This window comes from Camelus bactrianus, chromosome 16 (assembly GCF_048773025.1).
Source record: "Camelus bactrianus isolate YW-2024 breed Bactrian camel chromosome 16, ASM4877302v1, whole genome shotgun sequence".
Classification (NCBI taxonomy): Eukaryota; Metazoa; Chordata; class Mammalia; order Artiodactyla; family Camelidae; genus Camelus; species Camelus bactrianus.
Window position 1 is genome coordinate 2,497,297 of NC_133554.1, and position 24,684 is coordinate 2,521,980.

General features: G+C 53.0%; 2 protein-coding genes across 7 annotated transcripts in view; both read left to right on the plus strand.

Moving 5' to 3' along the window:
- Window positions 1-24,684, plus strand: part of TVP23C (trans-golgi network vesicle protein 23 homolog C) — a 71,401-nt gene that overhangs the window by 20,257 nt on the left and 26,460 nt on the right. The window contains exons 6-7 of one of the 3 annotated variants that reach the window (XM_074342127.1): window positions 2,956-2,997; window positions 17,611-17,634. In XM_074342127.1, the coding sequence (XP_074198228.1) occupies window positions 2,956-2,997; window positions 17,611-17,619 (51 nt within the window). In that variant the 3' untranslated portion in view covers window positions 17,620-17,634. Of the gene's footprint in view, window positions 1-2,955; window positions 6,353-17,610; window positions 17,635-24,684 lie in introns of those variants that run through there. The other 2 variants (XR_012499354.1, XM_074342126.1) reach the window with 2 other exon arrangements.
- Window positions 1-24,684, plus strand: part of CDRT4 (CMT1A duplicated region transcript 4) — a 71,112-nt gene that overhangs the window by 15,657 nt on the left and 30,771 nt on the right. For 3 of the 4 annotated variants that reach the window (XM_045509531.2, XM_045509532.2, XM_074342129.1), the window contains exon 2: window positions 2,956-2,997. In XM_045509531.2, the coding sequence (XP_045365487.1) occupies window positions 2,976-2,997 (22 nt within the window). In that variant the 5' untranslated portion in view covers window positions 2,956-2,975. Of the gene's footprint in view, window positions 1-138; window positions 231-2,955; window positions 2,998-24,684 lie in introns of those variants that run through there. The other variant, XM_045509533.2, reaches the window with a different exon arrangement.

Sequence of the window (24,684 nt, forward strand, 5' to 3'; positions counted from 1 at the left end):
AGCTGGTTTTGTCCCCATGATCGTGCCTCAGGGTCACAAGATGACTGTCACAGCTGAAGATGACTCATCTGTTTTTAAGCAAGGGAGGAGGATGGACGTTCCGGTGGAGTCTGTCCCCTTTTATGAGAAAAGCGAAAGTTTTCTCAGAAATCACAGTAGACTTTCATTTTTGCTGACATCTCATTGACCAAAATCGGGTCACCCAGGGGTGAGGAAGTCTGGGGAAGCAGGTATGTAGCTGGGCACGCCGCTGCCTTGAAAAAAGTGAGGTTTTGTTTAGTAGGGGAAAAAGGACAAAGGGACGTCAGTCAGGAGCTGGCTCAGTGCTCGTGTGGGGCTTATGTGCAGGACACCAGCCGCTGCTGTGGCAAATGCTCTTGGCATCGTTTCTGCAGTAAATAAATAGCTTCTGATCTGGGCTTTTGTTTTAGCTAAATGTGATGTGAAGCCATGAAAGCACAACGTGCTGAGAGCGTCCTGTGAGGGCGCAGGCTGCTGTTCCCTTAGGTGTGTGTCTGTCTGTAATGTGATTTGGGGTTGGGTGGAGGATATTCAGGGCTGTGCTTCTCGTGGGGCGGTGCTGTCCCCAAGGGAGGGCTTTTGTTGGATGTTACGTGGTGTTAACGGGGGCTGGTTAACACAAAGTTTGGCTGTTTCACTGGGTGGAGTCTAGGGACGCCAGGAGCTCGTGGAGCAGAGGACAGTTGTGTGTGGCCAGAAATTGGTCTCAGCTCTGGCAGCTTCCAGCTGTCCCGTGCGTAATTATGCGCATGAAAGTCCTGTGCATAAAGAAAGGAAAGTAACCCCTGACAGCCGTGCCCTGGAAGCTGATCTGGCCCTGGCAGCTAGGCTGGCGTGTCCTCCTTGGGCAGATAATTTTACATGACACCAGTATCTGACAGGACTGTCCTGTGCCTGTGAGGGAGCAAGACAGAAGTGAGGGCACTCTGGAATCCTGTTGGAGCACAGAGAAGAGAATACTGCGTAAAGCACAGAAAATGACCAAACACCCCCAGCCCGCTGGGGTGGGAGGCGGCTGCTGCTCTGCTGAATTCAGCTGCAGACCACGCTGTGCCTCCTGCTGCCTAGGTTGAAATGAAGACAGCCGCTCATAGAATTAGTGTAAAATCCAGAGTCAAACTATGATTCATGGAACCCTTTTTGAAATCACCTAAGCAAGCCCAAATTCTCTAATCAGCTCATCCCAGCAGCCTTGTTCTGAGACACCCCATGATGTGCAGTCTCCCTTGTGCAGAGGTGCTAATAAACCCAGTTTGGTTCAACCACAGGCCTGTTCCTCAGGGTCTCTAGCTGGTGAGCATCGGCAGTAATTATCTGGGCCTAGGTTGCAAGTCCCTTTTTGTTGCGGATTTTGTAACAGCTGGAGTGTTGACGATGTGCCCCAGTCTGCAAGCCCCTCCGCAAAAGGCGGAAGGCCTGCTGTTTCAGGTACTTGAGGAAGTCTCTGTCTGATTATTAGCTGAGGGCTAAGCTGAGTGGGGATTTCAGTGGCTACACATGACAGAGAATACAGACTTGACAGAATTAGGAAATCACTAAAAACCCCTGCAACCCCCAAAACAAGCACTAAAGGTAAGGGGCAACAGGTAGTCTGGTTTTCAGAGTTGCCATCTGATATTAAATTGTCCAGTTTTCAACAACAACAACAACAAAATTGTAAGGCGTGCAAGAAACAAGACAGTATGACTTACACACAGGAAAAAAAATTCAACAGAAACCTTCCCTGGGGAAGACCAGACTTTAAAGCCAGGCTTCTATCATCGGTCTTAAACATGTTCAGAGAGCTAAAGGAAACTGGACAAAGAACTGAAAAAGTGAGGAAAATGACCTACGAACAAAATGAGAATGCCAGTGAAGACACACGTTACAAAAAGGAACCAAGCAGAAGCTTGGGAACTGAAAAGCACGGTAACTGACATGAAAAACTCACTAGAGGAGTTCAACCTACTGAGCAGGCAGATGGGAGAATCAGAACACTTGAAAACAGGACAGTTGAAGTAATGCAGTGTGAGGGGCAGAAAGAAAGAATGAAGAAGCCTGAACACAACCTAAGGGACCTGTGCGCACCATCAAACATACCAACGTGCGCTTTGTGTTGGGAGAAGAGAGGAAGAGGAAGGAAGAATTAATGACTGGAAGCTTCTCAAAGTTCATGAAAGGCTTGGAAAAAGCAAAACTGCTTTCCCAAGAAGCGCAGCAGGTTCTAAGTAAAATGAGCTAGAGGTCCACGCCTAGACACACAGCTGAATTGTCAAAAGTCAGTGACAGAGAATATTGAAATCCACAAAACTGCCCATCGCAGATGGAGGGTGCTCAATGAGATGGAAAGCTTGCTTCTCTCATCAGAAGCCATGAGGTCAGATGGCATATTCAAAATACACTTTAAGACAAAAAGCAACTGTTACAAGAGACAAAGAAGAATGTTACATATTGATAAAAAGTTCAATTCATCAGGAAGACATAACCATTAAAAACATATGCACTTGGTAACAGAGCTCCAAAATGCATGCAGCAAAAACAGAATTGAAGGGAGAAATAAAAAACTCAGTCATCACTACTACTAATGATGGCTTGTCAGTAATTTAATGATTATGGGAGATAATCCACGTAGAATGTTCAGCGTAGCCCCAAACACGGTAACCGACTCAGAAAGGAGAACAGAATTGCTTAGCTAGTTAAAGGCAGAGAGTCAGGAGGCCTCAGCCCTAGTTGAGTGGCTTCTGTGTGACTTGGAGTCCCATCCAGTCTAGGGCGTGGAGGATTCAAATGGAGAAAAGCAGTCAGTTGCAGGAAAGAATGCTTAATTCTTCCATTTTTTAAAATTTTGCTTAGAACAAGTTAGAGATTGTAAGATTTTAAGCTAGTAGTTTACCACAGTGTTCATTTATAATTTATCTTATATTTAAAACACATCTTGCTATTTATGTTTTTCAGATAGTTGTTGAAATCCAACAATGCCGTGGACCAGTCTTCGCGGTAAACATTTCTTTTAGGGCATCGCCTCTCTGCACGCCCTTCTCCCCTTTGGCTTGTAACTCGTGCATTGTCCACTAGATGGCAGTACACCAACGTAACATGTAAATGTAACAGCGGGACCGTAGCATCTTAGGGTAATGAGAAGTGATGGTCTCCTGGAAAATTAGCCTGAGACTAGTGGGTTAGGACTAAATCCATGTTTCCTGGTATGAAATTAATGAAAACCAGTGCTAATGAATGAATAGATGCTAAGTAAGTACCATAATATATTTAGTACCTACAATGCACCAGACACGGAGATGGTACTGCGTACGTGTTACGTGTCTACTTTCCTCATCACCTACCCCGCCTCCCCTCACTGAACAAGTGGGAACTCGGGACTGGAGGGTTCAGTAGCTTTCCTGGGGTCACACAACCAGAGAGGTGAAGCCAGGACTTGTCAGTGGCCAGGAAAGATGATGAGTTTGGGTTTAAGACATACTGGATTCGAAGCCAGTGGTCACATCCAAGTACCAGAATGTGGTGGAAACCTGGACTACCACCTTAGGCTTCATTTAAGAGGCATCTCTGCAGAGCAGAGTCAAAGCTGTAACAGTGTGTGGGCTGTCTGTGGCACAAGCGCCTGTTAAAGAACAAAGCTGAAGTGTAATTCCCGAGGAGACGGTGGTACGGCAGAGGGCTGAGGGCACACACACTGGAGGCGTCCAGTCCAGAGTTTAAATCCTGGCTTCAGACTTACTAGCTGTGCGCTCTTGTGCAAGGTAGATGACCTCTCTGACCCCTCGCAGTAACCTTCGGAGGGAGATACTACCTCCATTTTACAGATGAGGAAACTGAGGCTTACAGAATGTAGGAACTGACCCAGCGTCACGGTGCATCTAGTACATGATGGCTCCGAGATTCAAATCTGGAGGGCCTTACTTAGACTTACACTGCGGAGTACCATGTACGTGGCTTCCCCAGTTACTTCCCCTAGTTACCCAGGGCACTGCCCAGTAACCCCTCGTGTCTGTGTGAGCCTCCTTGTACGGTCAGCGTTGTCCAGAGAAACAGAACCATTAGGAGATATAAATTATGTCTATAGATCTATATCTATGTTTATCTTATGGCTATATTCCTTGAAATAAATTCTATGTGTCTGTGTGTGTGTATATACAGTACACACAGAAACAAAGATTTATTTCAAGGCATCGGCTTACGGAACTTGGGAGCCGGCCAGGCCTGCTCAGTAGGGTGGGACAGCAGGCTGGGGCTCCAGTCTTGAGCCAACTTTCTTCTTCCTCTGGAAACTCTCAGTTTTGCTCTTAAGGCCTTTTAACGAATCGGATGAGACCCGCCCACGTTATTGAGGGTCATCTCTTTAACTTAAAAGTCAGCAGATTGTAGATGTTTGCCACACCTAGAAAATGCCTTCACAGCAACAGCTAGATTAGCATTTGATTCAAGAACTGGGTACTGTCACCTGGCCAGATTGACACCTAAGACTACCCATCGCACTTCTCCACGTTGCTTGTGAACTGACAGCAGGGAGCGTCTCTCTCTAGGTGACCGGCGCCGGGCACCTGGCTGCACCCAGTAAACTCTGAGTGTGTACGCTACGCACCCTGTCTAACAGCCTGGGCAAAAGTAAACTTTCAGTGGCAGGCCTGGCGAGGTGCAGAGTTCTAGTGTTCTTGAGTGACGTGGTACTTTTCTTGGGGGCCCCCTGGATGGCGCAGCAAAGGATGACGATGAAAGAACTGATGGGCATGGCCAGCCGAGGCCACGAGCAGGGCTGCCGCCCCAGGAGCTGGTGGAGGTCCTGGTGGGACACTGTGCTGGCTGTCTCTCTGTGTGCGGCTTTCTGCTGACACCTGTTCCCAGCTCCTGCTGCTGTCCGCCTTTGTCTCTTGGGTGGAAGGTTTTCAAACAGCAGAATCTGTATGGTTGGGCAAGAGTGAGTAACTGTGGGGCTGTGAGTGCCTGTGGCCGCAGAAAGACCAGCCCTGTCGTGCCCTTCTGAGGCTTGGCAGCCTCTTCTGACAAAATAAAGAGACAGGAGAGTGGATGCTGCCCAGACGGTGGGAGCATCCACCAGAAATTAGGCTGCAAGTGCGTAGCCTTGGGGAGCCTTCTCGGTGTCTGGTTCCACGCCTCCCACCGCTGGAGAGAGAGTAGCTTCACCTCCTCCTTGAAGAGCCTTCAAACGCATCTTGGAGCACACGCTCACCCTCTCCGCCCTCCTCTCTCTGGGACCACCTCATGCTGGCTCCTAGACGTGTGGGCACATCCCTTCCTCAGCTGTCTCTACAAAATTAGGCCGACGACAGCCAAGCTCGTCCTGATACTCTCATCCCGAGGACAGGGGTGGGCTTGTGGCCCATGCTGAGGACGGGCACAGATTTGTAAGATCGTTTAATAAAACACAGCTGTTGGGGGTAGACTACTTGGCAGGACTGATTTGTGTCCTCTGCCTCCCAACCAAATTCTGTGTTGAAGCCCTAAATGCCATTACGACCTTTGGAGATAGCACTTTAAGGAGGTAATTAAGACTAAATGAAGTCACAAGGGTGGGTCCTAAGTGGATAAGATTGGTGGCCTTCTAAGACCAGCAAGAGAGAGAGCTTTCCACGTGCACACACGCAGCAGAGGCCACGTGAGGACACGGGAGAAGGTGGCCATCTGCAGGCGCAGAAGAGAGCTGTCCTCAGAAGCTGAGTGGGTTGGCCCTGTGATCTTGGACTTCCGGCCTCCAGAGCTGCGGGAAATGAATCGCTGTTGCTCAAGCCCCTGGTCTGTGGTGTTTTGTCACGATCGTCAGGGAGACAGACAATACTGATCATAATGGACTGTAGGCTTTTAAAGCTTGTCTCATAGAGGATGTTAAGCCAGAGAAGCATAAAGGAAGGAAATGCTAATTTTCATGGAGTCTTTTCCACATCCAGGAAGAAAACAGGGAAAGGGCATTTTAAGTCAAAAGAATTCCTTGCGTAAAAGTGTGGAACGTAGCATGCAGGTGCGCATGCGCACACACGCACATAGACACACAGAACGCTTTATGCTGCAGCCACAAGAGACAGCTGGTTGCTCTCCAAACATGCCAGGCTTTCTCCAGCAGGACATCTTTTACATATTCTGGGTAATTATCCCTTGTCTGTGACATGTGTTGAACATACTTCCTTCCAGTCTATAACTTCATTTTTAACTTGGTTTTGGATTTTTTTAAACTTACATAGCTTTTGAAAAATACAGAGTCAAATTTGTCCACCTCTCCTTTTATGACTTGACTTTCCAGTATTCATTTAAAACACAATGTTTTACATCAGCTATACTTCAGTAAAAAAGGTTATACTCCATTTATAGTTATTGTAACATATTGGCTATGTGCCCTGTGCTGTGCAATGTGTCCATGTAGTTTATTTTATACGTAGTAGTGTGAACCGCAGAGTCCCCTCCCCCTGCCCTGCCCCTCCCCCTGCCCTCTGCCCAAGGGCAACCACTCGTTTGTTCTTTACATCTGTGCGTCTGTTTCTTTTTTTTTTAAAATTACATTCACTAGTTTGTTGTATTTTTTAGATTCCACATGTAAGTGATGGCATATGGTATTTGTCTGACTCTAACTTATTTCACTAAGCATAACACCCTCCGAGTCCAACCAAGTTGCTGCTGATTTTGTATTTTAAAAGTTTTTTTTTTTCACACACGGTCATGAATGAGATTGATCTGAGATTTTTCTTTTCCAAGCTCGTGCTGTCGAGCTTTGATAACAAGGGTCATGATCGCCTTGTGAAGTGAGCTGACAGGCACCCCTTCCTCCCTGGACGGCACACTTTGTGTAACATCGGAGTTACTGCTTCTTTAATGGCTGCATAGCATTGGAGGAACTGCCCAAGCCTGGTGTTTCCTTTGTGGGAAGGCATCAGGGTCAAGTTAGCCTCATAAAAGCAGCCTGGGAGCATTTCTCCTCCTTTCCTCTGGAACAATGTGTGCAAAACCTAGATGACCTGTTCCTTGAATGTTTAGTAGAAACTGCTTGTCAAACTCTAGGCATGGTGATGGTGTGTGTGTGTGTTTTAAATTCTTGATTTGATTACTTTCGTTTTTATTTGTCTTTTCAGCCAATCTGCTTTTCTTGAGTCTGTCTGGTTTGTTCGTTCTTTCTTTTCCTTCCTTTCTTTCTTTCTTTCTTCTTGTCCCTTTTGCCCAGTTTTGAAACACGGGAGTGAAATGTGATCAGGCTGGAAATTTTAGAAAGCTCTTTTGGCCAGGTGTAGTCGCAGGCGCTAGAAGGCACACGTGTTTTGGTGGAAACGTTAATTTAGTTCGTGTTTGGGAGGTTGGGACTTGGAGGGAAGCTGTCTGTCTTCGTCTTACCTGGGCCCGCCTTCTCTGTTTCCAGATTCCCTTCTGTGGGTGGGGGCCCCATCCCTTCTCACTTTGCTGATCTCTTTGAGCCTCAACTGGTTTCCTCAACTGCAAAGTAGGGATAATACCACCCACCTGAACTGTGGGGATGAAATGGTAATAATGGACCAGCGCCAGGTGATACGCAGATCCAGATTCAGACATGAAGAACTTCGGAGAGCTCCCGGCCCAGGCATCCTCACCCGTCATGGTGGGGCCCTCAGCTGGGCGAGGCTAAGAGCACTCAGCAGTAACTGTCAGAACCGCCAGTGTTCCAGCCGTGCTGTGGTGACAGGGGCTGGACTTAGCCTCCCGGGGTAGACCGCTGGCGAGCTGGACGGCATGCATAAAATAACTTTTCCCCAGGCGTCGGACCACAGGCAGCGTGAGATTGTGGTGCCCAGAAAAGGGGTAGACAACGAAGTGAGCCTTCTGTGCCTTGGCTTTCTGCCTGGGGGCAGCTTCTGCCTGCGGATTCAGGGAGGCTGGTGGCCTGTCTGAGTTGTGGAGATCAAAGACCATCCAGAGCAGCCTGCCCAGGGTGAGTCAGGTGAGCTGAGGCGTCCGCTCACCTGGACCGCAGGGGGAGTCCTGGGGCGGCCTACCTGCGAGTGGGAGAGACTCGGGCACCTGGCCTGTGGAGCAGGGTTACTCATCCTTGCGTGGCCCTGGAAGACAGAACCTGGAGGTCGATGGAAATTAGAAAAAGAGGCTTTGGGCCCAGCCCAGGGGAGCGCTTCTCAGTAACCGCAGTTGATCGTGTTGGAGGGGCTCCCGGCCCTGCGGGGCCACCCGAGGGCCTGGAGGGGGGCCACTTGTTGTGGAGGGAACTTCTGCAGCGGGCGGGGGCTGGGCTCGGGTGTGTGCAGTTTGGTTTTTATGGCCTGGCTTCTGTAAGAGGCAGGGGACAATGACAGACTGTATTTTTAACATCGAGAGAACTAAAAGCCCTGAAAAACCCCATCCCATTAAAAAAAGAGAAAAAAGAGAGGTCACAGGGTTTGAAAATAGAGCAGATTTCCCTACACATCATTTGTATTTATACTTTTTATTCTTTTTCGTTTGGGACCGGAGAGAAGGTCATTAGGTTTACTTGTTTATTTACTTTAAGGGAGGGACTGGGGGTGGAACCCAGGACCTTGTGCGTGCTAAGCACACGCGCTGCCCTGGGCTGTACCCTCTGCCCTTGTATTTATATTTTCATTTGATTTCTCATCTCTGTGCGTTTCTTCTTGGAGGCAGGACCGTGTCACACCCATGTTTTCATGTCCCCCCCCCGCCATAATAAACCCGTGGATACCAGGTCCCTCCTCAGTACCTGAGCATTTGCACACACAGAAGTTTGGCCTGAGGAACGGCTGGCAGACGTGCCTCTCATGTGCTGCCCTCCCTGCTGTGCCCCCAGCACACTTCACTGGCCGATCAGAAGCTCTTTTCTGCCGAGCTCAGCCTTAGCCAAGGCTCTAGGCAGTCTTCTGATGACCTGGAATTAGCACTGGCAGCATCTCGCTGCTGGCCCTCCTGGGCTGAAGGAGTGCTCAGGCTTCGGTAAGGCACAGCGACATCCCGTCCTGGTCACCGTCTGTGCTCTCCACCAGCCGCCGGGAAGCCCTGCCGTCACCTGCTGTCCAGGTGGAGGGTTCCCATGGGCACTGCTGGCACGCTGGTGGTCCGGCTGAGAGCCAGGGGGGCATTGTGGGAGCGTGGAATGCTGGGGCTGACGTCGTGGAAAGGCTGTTGAATTGGGATGTCAAGTTGCTGCCATGTCCAGGGCTACAACCCTGCAGGGTGGGAGCTGGGGCACGGCCACATCTCTGAGCCCCTCATTTCCGGGGTGGAGCCCGATGCTATCCGTCCCCACCTTCGGGCTCTCAGTGCCTGTGGGGTCCCCCGGGACGCCTGCAGCCACCTTCTCGGCTGTGGTATCTTCAGCCTAGATTGCAGTGCAGTGGAGAGAGAGCAGGGGTGAGACTCAGCTCTGAGCTTGCTTCCTGTCTCTGCCGCCCGCCAGTGGAGCACCCTGGCTTCCCCTCTTTAAGGAGGGGGTGGCAGCATCCACTCGAACAGTCGTTTGGAGACTGACTGGGCCGACCTCGGTAACGCGTGGAGCCCACAGGCGGTGTTGGGTGTGACCGGCGCTCGCATACTGCTCGCTGTGCCCACGTGCTGCCCCGTGAGGCGTGACCAGCACAGGTGTCAGCTCATTCATCGCTCATCACGACGCGTGAGGCTCTGCGAGTGTCTCCCTAAGTGGATGAGTCGAGGACACGGAGGCTCAGAGCACTAGATTCTACCCAGGGTCACACAGCCAGTGTTCGGGAGAGATGGGTCTGACCCCAAGCCTGTGCTCCGACCTGCTCCGCGGTGCTCCCGGTGGAGGCCAGGCCCCACCTCACCAGCAGGGTCATCAACACATAGTCAGTGGCCGTCTGCTCCGGGCAGGATGCTGTGTTAGGTGCTGGGCAGGTACAAATACCAAGAAGCCGTTGGGAGGGAATGAACGGGGATGTCAAATCAAGCAGCACACAGTCCGGGGCCCACGGAAAGCTTATAGAGGGTTTGGGGTGATGGGATGGGGGAGAGAAGTCCAAAGAGCAGGAGAGATGACTGGCTCTCATTATCCTTCCAGAAGTCTCCGTGAGTAGTCACTAGACTGGCACTCTCACTCACAAAGCCACCTCTTCTGAGTTTGCTGGCTGTGCACTGACTCCCCGGGGCTCGGGCAGCACTTGGTGAACGGCTGCCGCTGAGTTCTGAGCTTGCACACCTGGGGTGAGGTGCTCAGCCTGCTGCGTCCCTGGGCAGCGCACACCTGAGGTCCCGAGTCAGGCAGGCAAGCCGGCTCCTTCTGTTTTATGCTGGGATCCAGGCGGTGGTTCACCCACTTCGGTTTTCAGGATCATGAACTTCTGCCTTTCCAACGTCCCCAGATATATTTCAGTGTGAATGAGGGAAAAGTTTCATGGACCCAGATATCCATTTTATCTGCTTCGAACCATTTACAAATCTCTTGCTCGTGTCTTGCTGGGAGAAGGCAGGCAGTTTCAAGCACTAAGTGTTTGGTAGATGCCAACTCCTGGTTGAAAAGAACCCTTTGTCCTGTTAGTTGTTGCTGGAAAGAGGATCCCAAACTGTTGGTCAGAAGGAGAAGAACGCACTTGGCCTTCTTGCTTTGGAAATGTAAATCGTTTGAAACATCTAACATTATAAATCTTGGGCCTCTGGGTGGAATCCTGGCTGCTTGGATAGACTCTTAGGACTGGACGGCCCTCTGGGCCCTGACATTCAGTCCCCTCTGAGGCTTGAACTGCTCTATATTTCTTATTATTTCCAGTAGAGAAAACCTAAATAAAGAAAACGCATGACTGTTTTAAGGAAGAAATGCCCAATTGTTTTCACATAGAAAGTTTCTTAGAGCACAGTTTAAAATTCAGTCCACTCTCGGGATATTTTTAGTCTCCTGAGAATGTTCCAGATCGCTGACTCAGTAAACCCAGGCTCTTGAGAATGTGTGGTGTTAATCCCCACAATGTAACATTGTCTAAGCTCCTTGCCATTTGAGTCTGGCCGGATGGTCCGGAGTCGGCCCTGGTTTCCTAGGGGCCGTTCTCAGCCTTTCCAAGCATCCAACACCCCCCACCTCAAATGTGATGAAACAGCCCGGAGAGAGGGGCACCCGGGGTGCATGTGAAGGGACAGAAGGTGACTGTGTGAGGGCAGCAGAGCCGCCGGGCTCCCAAGCTTATGCCAGTCACACCCTCGCTCCGCGAGGGAGGAGTGGGAGCCCCGAGGGCCCGGCGGGCTGCCCATTCCTGTCCCCTCCTTCAGCCCTGGGCTGGGGCACGGGCCGGTCGGCTCCCTCTGGATTCCGTGCAGCTCCTAATCCCAGCACCTTCCCCTGGTGCCACTAGGTGTGGTCACGGTGGTGGCTTTGGTTTGCTTGACACACGTGGCTGCTTTAGGAGGTGATGAGAAGGAAGTGTGGCCCTGTATTTCCAAACTTGAACTGTACTGCATTAATTAAAAGAGCTCAGTGATCTTCTGCGGGCTATGTAAAATTATCTATGTATCTATGTATCTCTGTATCTATCATCTGTCTGCCTGTCTGCCTGCCTGTCTCTCTATCCATCCATTCATTCATCCCTCCATCCCTCCATCCATCCATCCACCCAGTAGTCAGTGTGCACAGTGGAGTGGGAATGCTCCCAGGAGTTTCAGATTGTAGCGGCGCAGACCATTTCCCACTCAGGGGCTGGGTGCCACCAGATGGGGCAACTTTGTCTCCTTTTTATGAACCCCGAGTGTGGCAGGGGTTGTGTGGGCTCTGTCACGGTCGCCGGTGCTGGCGAGCCCCCCTCCCCCGAGCCTTGGCCTCTTTGAGCTGCACCAGGGAAGGTCCCTCTGGGATCCCAGGGAGACAGATAGAACCTGCACTTAAGAGGAACACCCTGGGTCTCATGGTTTCTAGCCCGCTGATGGAGAGCGCCAGGGCAAATGGCAGCCTGACGCAGAGACACTGGCAAAGGTTCTGCACGTGAGACCCGCCTCCCCGCCCAGTCTGTCTCCCCTAGTCTCTTCCTAACCCTGGCCCCTCTGTCCGTAACAACCCACAGCCCAGGAGAAGCAGAGGAGGAGGCTTCAGTGATCTGTCTTTCCCGGCTCTTCGAATAACCGTTGTTTACATCAGTAGTTCTCGAAGTGGGACCCCAAGGCCAGCAGCTCCCGGGTCCCCTGGGAGGTCCTGAGAAACCCCAGTCCTGGTGAATCAGCAGCTCCCAGATGGGGCCTGGGGGTCTGTGTTGAGCAAGTGACCCAGCGGTCCTGACGCCCGCCGCAGTCGAGAACCAGGACTCCACATGACCACAAAAGGGGAAGCGCACAGCGTAGCAGCGGCTCCTGGGCCATCAGCTGGAGCCCAGGGAAGCCCACCTTGTACACTCAGGGCCATTTCAATCTGGAGAAAGACAGGGACTGAAATAAGCTTCTGATTAGAACAAGGAGAGAGGGGGAATCTGCAGAAACATTTGGGGTGCTTTTCTATTAACGACTTATGACTTGGACATTCTCTGAAGGCTTCCATGGGGGCAAATTTATGCCTTGAGGTCAGGGACTCTGTGTCTCTTCTGGTGATACGCAGAGTGAAGCAGGGCCCTTGTTCTCGGTGGCAGTGAGCACTTCCAACTCTGTAGTGTCATTGTTTACCATAAAAACCTCTCACATTTGTCTGGCTCCGCGGTTTTCAAAGCTCTTTGATGTTCAGTCTTGTGTTTTGTCCTCATGAAACACCTCCGATGTGGATGGGGGGTACCTGTGAGTAACTCCTGTGACCCTGTTTCCTTAGCTGTGAAACGCAGGAAGTGGCTTGTCTAAGGTCCCGTGACCCAGGGGTGGAGGTGCCACCCATTATCCTTCTTAAAAGAAAAAGGGCCAGTGACACTGGTTTTCCATTTTTAAAGAAAATACATTAATGTGTGTAAGAGTGCTGGCATGCAGTTAGGACTCGGTAAAGGTCAGTTGTTCCGAACTTGTCATCGTGCAATAGGGGGCATGTCGGAGGGATGAAGTGGCTTTCTGGGGACATCCAGGCCATCACAGAGCTGGGACTGTGGCTGCGGTGGCTGGGCCCTGGGCCCCAAACTCTTTCCCTGAACCACGGGGAGCAGACACATCCGACGCGTGAGGGGGGCTTCCCGGGCTTCAGCTTGTCTTCCTGCAGCCCCGGCTCTGCTCCCCGACTTCCTCCCCTGGTCGCCGATGCTGGAACCTCCGACAAAGCACGGAGGTATTTACAGGACATGTACTGCATGCACAGCACCGTCCCAGACACGGGGTAATGCGCATACCAGCCGGGCCCCCTGTGCCATTAATTCTGAGTAGCACTTAAGAAAAATTCCAGCATCTCTGAAATCAGGGAAAGTTGTAGGCAGGTTCTTTTCTTTCTTAGAGCTGCATAAAACAGTGATGCATCTTTTATCTTTGGTGCTGGCTTACCTCTTAGGTGTGTGGAAATACAGCTTTTCCTCTCAAGGAGCTTAGAGTGCTTCTTTAGGGTTAAAAGAGAGAGAGAGAGAGACATGGCAGGGACAAGAGGTAACCATGTGCGGCGCGGGGGAACACAGTAGGTGCTCAATGAGAGAGCGCAGTATGAGCGAAGGAGGAGGGCTCAGGTCTAACTGGGAGCCCCCCAGGGTTTTCTCTGAGGAGGGAGAGTGTGAACCAGGTCTTGCAGGATGAATGTTTAAGAGGTGGAGCACGGTGGCGGGGCGCTTCACCCTCAGGGAAAGCACAGGCCCAGGCTGCGACTCGCGGCGGTGCAGCCGAAGCGAGCCCCTCGCTGGAAGGAGGGCGAGGCTGCAGTGGGAGTGGACGTGACCGGCAGCTGCCCCATGTCACCCAAAGTGCATCCCTGACACCGGGCTGCCCCTCTGTCCTCCGCAGTCTGCAAATGAAGGGTTAATGCGGGCTCAGCCCTGAGCCTCCTGGTCCCTTCTGATGGGGGCTGGGGCAGTGACAGGTGGCGTTCATACTGCCCTGGATGGACAGAGAACCCCCACCTCCACCCCAGCCAGACCAGAGAATGGCAGGCGAGAGCAGTGGTCCAGCCGCCAGGTCACCAGACCTTTAACGTCGTGCACCTCGTGTTTGCACACACACCCCGAAAGTTGTGCGTTGTAAATAAGAATTACGGTGCTCTTACGTAAAACCTAAAATATACACAAAAGTGGGAGTTAAAATTAGAGAAAAACAAACAGAAATTGAAGTTAGAGCATCTTCTGACCGTGATGATGCACCTCGGGCCCCCGCCTTCCGCGTCCCACCCCGGTGAGTCCACCCACTGGCCGGGGCGCCATCTAGACCTTTTGGAGAAGCTAGGGCTGGGCAGTGAATTTACCCGTCACACTAGAAAGAGGCAGGAGGAACTCAGGAGAGGAAATGGCTGTAACATAAGCCCAGAAATGCCCAGAATGTTTCTAAACATCGCAAGGATGCCGTCCTGGACCCGGTTGTCAGTTACCACTGGGTCTACGATCGGGCCGTTTTCCTGGCCCCAAGGCAACACCTCAAGGTGCAGGTGCACGACTCACTAAGGTGATGGAGCTTTGGGCACAAAAGGAACAACAGGAAGCCACGGGGAGGGGCCCGGCGCTTTGGAGCCCTGTGGAAGAGCCGCTGGGAGCCAGGAGCCCAGGGTGTGAAGGAGGGGAGGGCTGGCCAGGCTGGAGCAGGCACGTGGGCAACCGCAGGGCCTGGGCAGGACAGCCCCCCTGGCCCACGTGTCTGGGGTCTGGGTGGCCTGGCTGTCTCCCCGTTCCTTCAGAGGCTTTCTAAGGGTACAGGCCCACGTGTACTTCTCCTGGCTGAATTTACTTCAGATCCCCTCCTCCTCTGCCAGCGAGATCTCACCAGGCTGCACGCATAGCAGTTAATTTGCACGGAGTCCTCTCGTCTCGTTTTGTTTCACACAGGATTAGAAGCGCACATCTCCACCCTTCAAAGGACTGGACACTAGAAACAACTCAGCTGGGCTCCAGACTCGAATTAAAAAAAAAAAGTTTAATAGAACAGAAGGAAGTAGCAAAACAGGGTGGTCCTAACGCCCGATGCGTCTTGAGCCCCCTTCGTCGTTCATTCCTAAGGATGGAAGCTTTCTAACTCACATAACTTTCACCCCAAGGACTTTCCATCCGACAAGCGAGATTCTCCCACCAGGACCGGCGAATTGTTGCCGGGAGCCTCCCCCCCACCCCCGTCCTCCTGGCCGCGCCCCAGGCTGCGGCCAGCAGGTGGCGCCCCCGGCCCGCTTGGCGCCGCGGCCGCTGGGCGGGGAGGCCGGAGGGCCGCGCTGCGGAGGCTGCGCCCGGGAGCTGCGCCCTGTCCTGCCGGCATCTGGAACGCGTTAGCCGCGGCCCGCGGAGCCGAGGCTCGTGTCCTCGGAGGGCAGTGAAGGCCTGGGGCGGGGCGCGGCGGGAGGGTGAGCCGCTGCCGCACCCCCGGCACGTCCGCTCCGCTCCGGGGGACGCGCGCGGCCGCAGGAAGGAAGCGGTGCGCCGGGGCCTCCAGGCGGAGGACGGCCGGGCAGCGGCGCAGAGCGCGCGGCTGGCCAGCCCTCCGCTTACGGCACGGCTGTCCCTCCCAGGCGGGGCAAAGGGAAGGGTGGGGGCCGGCCACCGTCCTGCTCTGCGTGACGTGCCCTTTCTTCCGAGGGTGACTAGCGGGCGAGGCTGGAGGGGTCCGCTTCCAGAACACGTCCGCGTCCTTCAGCCACCCCTCCCCGCCCTTGATGTCCCCTTTTACTCTTTTCTGGGCCTTGAGGATGCAAAGTGGTCCTACTTAGTGCTGGGCGGGCTGCGAGATCCAGGGGCCGGGAGGTCCAGGGGCCGGGAGGTCCAGGCGCCGCTCCGGGTGGGGGCGGGGCCAGAGGGGGACGGACACGGAGGCTGGGTGGGGGTGGGGGCCAGCCGTCACCCTCTCTGGGACGGCTCGGGGTTGGGAGCGAGGTCAGGTTCTCCCTCCCAGTGCTTCAGCCGGAGCCGCCTTCGTGGCCAAGGTGGACTGGAGCTCCGCCCGGGGCCCCTCCCCTGAGGGTGGCCGCCCCTGAATCGCATCATTCCATACCTTTCCACATAAACCACATTGTTTCCAGCTGCAGAAGCTGGCTGCCCCGCCTGGACGGCCTCATCGTGTGATCTGGGGGGAGGGTGTGGAGGAAAGTAGAGCTGTCGCGCAGGGCCCCCAGGCCAGGCCAGGCTCTTCTCTGTCCCACTTCCCCAGGGGCTCCCTGAGGAAGGGCTACTAGCAGCAGGTCAGGGGACGGAGGCATACTGCCGCCGGCCCCACAAATGCGATGTCCCCTCAACCCAGTGAATGAAATAAAAACTGCTGTTAACAGGTCGCCAAGGTCAGCTCAAGATTGGGGAGGTAGGCTGTGTGTACATGGAATTAAATGATCTGCAAGCTCTCAAAATGAACTCCAAGTGGAGCAGAGGACAGGAGAAAACGATCTAGTGATCACAGTGGATCCCAAGTTGAAATGAGTCATTGGGATGGGACAGTGATGACTAGGGACACTGGGAAAAGCCCGACGGAAATGCTTTGGCTGCACCCGGCACCTCCCCTCTGTTGTTACAGGACGCCCAAGTCCTGGTCTCAGAAATTTAGGGGAAATATACCTTACACGGTAAAACAAGTTATAAGCTCCTTGAGGGCAGAATTGTGACTTACTTCTTCTGTGTCTCCCAGTCTTAACATTTACCAGTCGTGTACAACCTCAGGGGTTTACAAGATGTTTTCACTCACGATGACTTTTCGACAAATTCTTATCGAAAGAACGAATGAATCAATCCCATAATGAAAAACAATTTTGCATGTTGAAAGAGGCTAAATCATTAAGAATCTACTGTGATGATAGTCAGACATCGTGTGGCCTGGATGGTCAGTGCTCCCATTTGGACTGCATGCAATACAGATTAGTCAGAACAAATTGTAACCTGCTGGGCTGATGTGCTGGACAATTAAAAAAATCAAAATAGAGGCAGAGAGAGCTCATAAATCTCCTTCCCTGAGGCTGGGGCCCTCGTCCAGGCTGGCTCCCCAAGCAAGATGGGGGCTCAGACCAGCAGAGGCTTCCCTCTGGAGGAGGGGGTCGCGGCCAGCAGAGCAGGGATGCTCTGTGACCCCGGGGAGGCCTGAGTCTCTCAGTGTTAATTACCCCCCGACAACGTGTCCTCGAGGAAGGGCTGTCCATCCACTCTGATAGAGGACTCGGCTGTTTCGAGGTGACAAGACGCAGCTGCTCAGGGATTTCCCTGGGGCTTCTCGCTGTCAGGTCGGGGCGGGGGGTGGGGGTGGGATAGGTGGGCCCCAGAAGGGTTTGAAAATCCTGCAGGAGAGAGAGCGCGTCTCTGCTCTCACCTGGGCCCGCGGGCAGTGCTCCACTTCCACACTCCCTCCCCTCTGACTGCAAGTGCAGCTTCCTTGAAAATCCATCCTCAGTGACATACACCACCCTCGGGAGCTACTTGAAATCCTGCAAATGATCTTTCCTGGATGTATATTCACCCAGAAAGCTTAAACTTAAGTATTCCTTTCAAAACGCCAGGGAGGCACTTCCCCTTGGAGTGCTTGCCTTCTGCAGGGTGGGAAAGGAGAGCCTTGAACTTGGGCTCATTTCCTTGCAAGGGGAGCTTCCAAGGTGAGCTTTCAGTGACCACACATTAACCTTATTTACAGTTTTCATGACTTTCTTCCACGCTGAGTCATGAGCGGCAGGTAGGTGGCCGCACCCCCAGCTGGGCGCCCAGAATCAGAACGGAGTCACCATCTTCATAGTAACACCTCCTCCTCTACAGCCTGGATTTTCAAGAAAAGACAGAACAAAGCGTCTTCCCATCCTTCCTCTCTCTCTTCCTGTCGCTCCGTCTACCCACGCAGCTGAACCACTTTCTGCTCATTAGTGGCTTAGACCAGAATTTCTCAACTTCGGCATTACTGACATTTGGGCCAGATAATTCCTTCTTTGGGGGACAGCCTTTGTATCGTTTTAGCAGCATCCCTGGTTTCTACACACAGACACCAGGAACACCCTGCCCCCCACAGGCTACAACCACCCAAAGCATTTCCAGCTATTGCCAGCTGTCCCCTGGGGAGGGTGGGGGGGCGTGTAAAACCGACCCTGGTTTAGAACCACTGGTTTAGACAAATTACAAATGGAAGTAGTAATTGTTCTCACACGTTATCGCGACAGCTGTGGTGTCCAACAGGATCACCCGATAAAGGGATTTACTGATAAAATAAAAGCACGCTTCTCTTCTAAGCCCAACATTTGTCATTATCTGTCTCCCTCTGCCCCAGCATCTTTGAAACAGTGTGAACTGTTTTGCTACTCAGAATGGTGTCTCTGTGTTTTAGTCTCTACCATTAGTGACAAAATAAGTTTATTTTCCTTGGGAAACATGCTTTTGCATTTTTTTCTACAAAAAAATTGATTTACTTGGAAGTGATTTAATCGTTTCTTAACTGCCAGTCTGCTGGAGATTGGGATGAACCACTGTTCCAAGGAAATTCAGCTATGAAATGTAAAATGCCCTAATTCCGATTCATGTGTTAACGCTTTCCCTGCTTTTCCTTTGTTTGGCAATCTGTTGGAAGTTAGTGAATTCAGATGTGCCGGTCCCAGCGCTTACAAACTCTGGTCCAGATTCTCCTCAAGGCCAGGGTTACAGTCAATGACTGTCGTGTTGTCCCGAGACGCGGTCTGTGTGTCAGCCATGCTGTTCTGCGGACACTGGGTGCCCTGCTTTCATCCTGACCTTTATTCCCCCGTGAATTACTTTTGGATCCTTGATCCATTTTGTGCTTTGGGGCTATTCCACAAGACTGTCGTAACAACAACAGAAAGGAAATCTAAACGTGAGGAATAACCTGCCGATAGTGAGAAAAGGTTGGTGAGAGGAACCGCACCTTGGCAGGTGAGCGTTAGCCAGGGTGAATGAATAACCTGTGCGGCCGTGTCAGTCCTCGCCGTCTGATGATTCAGGTTGTGACAGTGACTAGGAGCGCACCCCTGTGGTGTCACCTTTCACCTGTGGGAGATGCAGTGAAGGATGCTTTCAGGACATTTTTCCCCAGAATAGCGCCATCATCATTATGGCCTTCAGGCTCCTGCCAGGTGGCCTCCTGGAGGACAGGTGGTTTTCAGCCCCTTGTAGGAAAGGCTGAGCTCGAGTCAACAGTGTTAATTAGACGAGGATGGCAGAGTGAGAAAGCACTTTGTTCTTGTGACTCCGGACGCTCAGGGGTCCTTCCCCCGCGGGACAGCAGGCCCCCCGCGGGACAGCAGGCCCCCCGCGGGCCGGGGCAGGTGTCCGGCTCCGGGAGTCTCCCCGCTGCGCGGAGTCCCGCGGGGCTCTGGGCGGAGGAGGGCGAACGAGGCTGCCGCTTCCGCCCGGACGCCGTGTGCCCGGAGGGGCACTTTCAGCAGAGGGTGAAGCCTGGAGCTGAAATGCGGGCGGACAGCTCCACAATGCCGGGCCCTGTGGGTTTGCGCTGCACAAATCCGTTCTTTTGACAAAGACCAATGTGGCGGGGCGTGGGACAGCTCAGCAGTGGCGCCACCCAGAGCCAGGGCCTCCAGAACCCCAGCCAGCGGCTCCCAGCCTTCGGCCCAGAACCAGGCTTGGGTCAGGGGGCACCTGCTCCCTCCTGTGCAAGGCCTCCAGGAACACGCCTGTCCCCGACCCCCCCAGCCCCGGGGGGCTGCCTGGTCGCACCTCCACGCCCGTTTCTCCCCCGGCCCGTGGGGTCGTTGGCCGGGGAGGGTGTGGCTGTGGCATCAGCGCTCCTTCAGGTGACCCCCAGGGGACCCCCACGGAGCGGGCAGGATCGCGATGGGCGGTTTTCCCTCTTTAGCACAGGCAGGTCTGGGGAAACGGACGCGAAATACTGAGGTAGATTCATTTGAGAACGATTTTTATCTCACCTCCATTTTTGAAAAACCTCACAGACGGGTGGAGCGCGCTGGCTGGGGGGTGCCTTAGCCGTGGCCCCCGCCCCCCGGGGAGAGCTGTGTGCGCTCGGCCACTGTAAGCGCTGCTCTTGGCCACTGTCACCGGCTGACGTTCCCACGCGCTCGCAGTTGCCAGACGCGGTGTGCGGGCTCCTCCGTTCCTCACCGTCCTACCACCATCCCTGCTTGGTGGCTGAGGAAACTGAGACCTGACAGGCTGGATGTTTGCCCAGAGTCGTGAGCGGTGAGCTGGGGCTCCGGGCACCCCTTCTGGCTGTGCGGACTTTGCTAGGCTGGGGCTGGTGGTCTCCCTGCTGGAAGCCCCCGGCGGGCTGGCAGACCTCCAGTGGCTGCTTTTTGCCCTCACACACGTTTCCTTCTGTCCGCATCTCTGGAAGTCCCTCCCCCAGGCCACACCCTGAGAAACGTGTGAAGTGGAATCTTCCTTCCCGAGGCTTCACCCAGGCCGGCTCCAGCCCCGAGGGGAGCCAGTGCCTTTGTGGAATTTACGGTTAGTTCTGCTCCGACCCTTCGTGGACACCACAGAGGACAGGAATGGCCACAGCTCCAAGTCATTTCCTCCCCACGCAGTGATGGACTGTGGCAGCGTCAGCCAGCAGACAGCTCCTCGTCTGCAGGCGGCGTGACGTCCTGGTATCAGCCCATTCCTAGGCGTCTGCTTTCCCCAAGCCGTTCCCTCCTGCCCCCACCCCCAGTTGGGAAATGAGGAAATCAAGGCTTACAGGGGACCTGGACCGCGACTGCCAGTGGCTGGCAGACCTGGGCCAGAATTCAGCTCCCCGGATCCCCATTGGGAAATCCCACGAAGGGGTGAGTACCGTAAAGCTTCTCCCGCCCCGGAATGTTCGGGTTCCCGGCACAGGGTGCTATGGGGGCTGGAACATTCCAGAGGAAACACACACAAGATGAGAGACAAAGATCTGCGAGCACCAGACTCACCAGAGTCCGGGTGAGGGTGGCCGCCCAGGTCAAAGGACGCCAACAGGAAATGCTGGCTCCCAGGCCCGCAGGATGGGAGGAAGCCCAGCTTTGTGCCCTGTCTGCGCTGCTCGGAGCGCTCCCTGCCTCCAGGGAGAGTCAGCCCAAGGTGACTCAGACTTCCTGAGAAGCCTCTTATCTCAGCCCGCTCGGACATCTGTGCCTTCCTTGCCCAAGTGTCACCCACGCAGGGCCACCCCCTCTCCCAGCCAGATCAATGGCCCTTTGCCGCTCAGCAGGGAGGGTCCCAGGAACATCCCCATGACGAAGGCTCGGTGACTGTCCCTTGAGGATTTCTGTTTGTTTCTGCTTCTCTGTCCTCCTCTCTGCTCAGAGGCTCCTGAGGGTCCAGGAAGAACTGACTCATTCTCCCCGTGAACTTCTCGCCTGCAGGAGGAACAGAGCCATCGCTCTATTTTTTCCATTTTTTCCCCAGACTGCATCAGAATGAGAGGCCTGGCTGGGGAGAGTGTACTGACGGGACAGGAGGACCACGTGCTGTAAATTGGCCTCATGGATGAGTTTTCTGGTTACGGGTCCCCGGGGGAGGCGGTGCAGGGTGGGGGCAAGCCGCACCCAAGCTCCCTCAGACCTGAGCACGCATGTCCCACCCAGACAGAAGACTCCCGCACATCTCGTCAAAGACCGTCTGTGAAGGGGCTGGCAAGGGGGACGAAAGTCCCTTCTGAGTTTTCTTGTTGATCAGGATGGTGGAGACCCTGGGGCTTCCCTGCACGAGAGGGTTCTGTGTGGTCATCAGACTGCTGTAAGAGAAAGGTCTCAGCAGGTGTGTTCCCTGAGGGCTGTCCCTTCTCAGCTGAGCTTGGTCCTCTGCTGTCAAGGTTCCCCGAGGTCCTTGTACTTTCGAGTTGAGGACATTAGAGTCTCAAAAGAGTTAAGTGATTGACTAAATCCTAACGACATTAGTGATGTCGTTCCGACTCAAAGTTAAGCTTCCCGGCTCTGGCCCGGTCCCTTTGCCAGCTGATCACTCCTCCTGCCGCAGAGCGGCCAGCTTGTCTTTTCTAAACAGCTCCCTTTCCAACGTGTGAGTTGCTGGAAGGCGAATGGTGCCACCACTTTGGAGGACAGTGTGGCAGTTTCTTACAGAACTAACCATACTCTTACCATGTGATTCAGGAATTGTGCTTCTTGGAATTTTTCCAAATGAGTTTAAAACGTGTGTCACACACGGTCCTACACACGAATGTTCACAGCAGCTCTTTTCAAAACTGCCAAAACCTGGAAGCAGCCAGTGTATCCTTCAGTGGGAGAATAGATAAATAAACCCTGGTCCACCCAGGCAGTGGAATATTATTCAGTGTGAAAAAAGCAGCAGCTATAAAGCCGTGAAAAGACAAGGAGGAATCGTCAAGGCATATTGCCAAATGAAGGAAGCCAAGCTGGAAAGGGAACATCCCGTATGACACCGATTATATTGGATATTTGAGTATTATAGAAAAGACAAAACTATGGAGACAGTAAAAAAAAAAAAAAAATCAGTGGTTGCCAGGAGTTTGCGCGGGAGAGAGGGATGGGTGAATACATGAGACTCAGGGGACTTTTGGGGCAGTGAAATTATCCTGTGTGGTGCTGCAGGGCTGGCTATGTGACGTCACACTTTGGCAAAACCCACAGAGCTGCGCAACACAGAGAGTGAAGCGTAATAATGTTTCAACGCTGATGCATCGCTTGCAACAAAGATACCAGACGAGGGCAGGGTGTTAGGGGGAAACTGGGAGAGAGAGTGGATGGGAACACTGTATTTTCTTCTCAATTTTTCTGTAAAACTAAAACCACTGTAAAAGGTAAAGTCTATTAATTAAAACAACAACAAAGCCACCAACTTACTTCTTAAAACCTGTTCCTCTTCCAACGTGCCCTGGCTCAATCAGCGGTTCCATCAGCCGTCCAGTTACAGGAGCCAGAAATCCAGAAATTAACCTTGATAACTTCTCACAAAAAATTCTGCAGCCAATCAATCAGCAAGATCTGCCGCTCTGACCTTGTGAATGATCCTGAACTTGACTCATTCTCTTCCCCTCCACCAGCAGCCCAGTTCCTCCGCCTCACGTGGGCGGCTACAGTGGCCTCTTCCAGCTCCACCTGCTTCCGCCCTGACCCGGCCATCCCCTCCCATGTTGTATCTCCCGTGGCTTTAAGACACAAGGCTGAGAATATCACTCCTGCTTAAACCCCTGCTGCCTTCTTATCGCTCCCAGGATGAAGACAAAGCGTCCTCGTGTGGCTTCTCTTCAGGGTCTGTTCCTCCTAGCCTTCCTGGGCTCATTTTCCACTGCACCCTCATGTGTATTCCAGGCCCAGTGAGGGCCCTTCCCCCCTACCCCCACTATTAACCTTTGTGCATTTTGTTCCTTTCCTTGGAATGATTGCTTCTCCCTTCTCATCATCGGGTGCCTTCTGCTCCATCCTTTAAATTTCAGTTGAATGATCACTTCTTCGGAGACGCCGTCTCTGATGCCTTTGATTGGGTCAGATCTCCATATTTATGCTCCACAAAACTTGACGTTGTATGTTTACTTATGGTTGATGGAGGCCAGCCTGTCGGCTGTACAGACTGTAAGTTAAGACGGGCCGTAAGCTCCGTGGGGTAGAGCTGGGTCTGTTTGTGCGGGTCATGCTCCCAGCACAGCGCTCAAAACATTTTGTTGATGGGTGAATACAGACATAGGTAAAACGTCACTGCTGATTTGGAAGGTGGTGAATTTCCACTGAAGTCTCCGCCAGTGGCACCGTCTTTGCCCTTGGTTTAAAGCAAACAAAGAGACTGTGTCCTTCGCCAGGGGAGCAGGGACCTGTTTGAGTGATTCAGAATTTCAGAGGGGGGACATGTATTCTCTGAGAATTCTGCTTTTTCTGAAAGCTCACCGACCCAGCTGCACGGACTCACTCCATCCGTGATCTCACTAGGGAGGGAGCGTTTTGGATTGAAATGCGTTTGGCTGTTGAAGAATCCTGATTGCAAAATAGGGTGACTTCATCCTCTTCTTTTATTCCCTCAGAAGAAACACAGTCTTCACACTGGGGCGTCTGGGCAGGAGTCCCTGAAGGAACAGAAAAACAGTGTTTCAGAGACATCCAATTTTTGCTCCATGAAAGGACCATTGTCACGGGGGCTTTTTGTGTCCACTTTGGCCACTTTTCTGTGTGTCTGTCACGGAATGTCACACCTCCAGGTTTTGGGTTCTCCAGTTCGGGTGGTTATTTATTATTTATTGCCCTCCCTGGGGTTCAGAGCCCCACCCGCCTCTCTGTGTTACTCTGAAGTCCCATCCCAAGAGCTTCGGGAATCCCACAACCCTGCCTCCACGGGCTTTTGGACGCCGCTGAACTCAGGTGGCAGAGCCATTCATTCTCATTTCCACTCATTTATTCATTCAACAAACACCCAGAGCCCACGGGATGACAGGCACTGAATTTGCCACAGCGATTTCCTTGGCCTCAGTGACTTGCTCTTCCTCCCCCGAGGGTGTGAGCTCCCGGGGGCCTGGGACCCCGTCCACTCTGCTCACTGGCATGTGTACTGTAAGTGCCTCGAATGACGCCTCTCGGTCCGTGAACACTTGTCGGGAGGCTGCGCGAATCCTTCATGTTAGAGTGTGTTCCAGACACCTTCCTATGCTTTGCCTGCCTAGCTTTCAGCATCCATTTCTCCCTTTTTGGGGGGATTAGAACTGTCGACATAAATAATCCATAAACAATCAATAATAAGAATAGGAAAGAGTTTTATCTGAGCCAGAGTGAGGACTGCCCGGAAGCCCGCTTCCCAGACGGCTCGA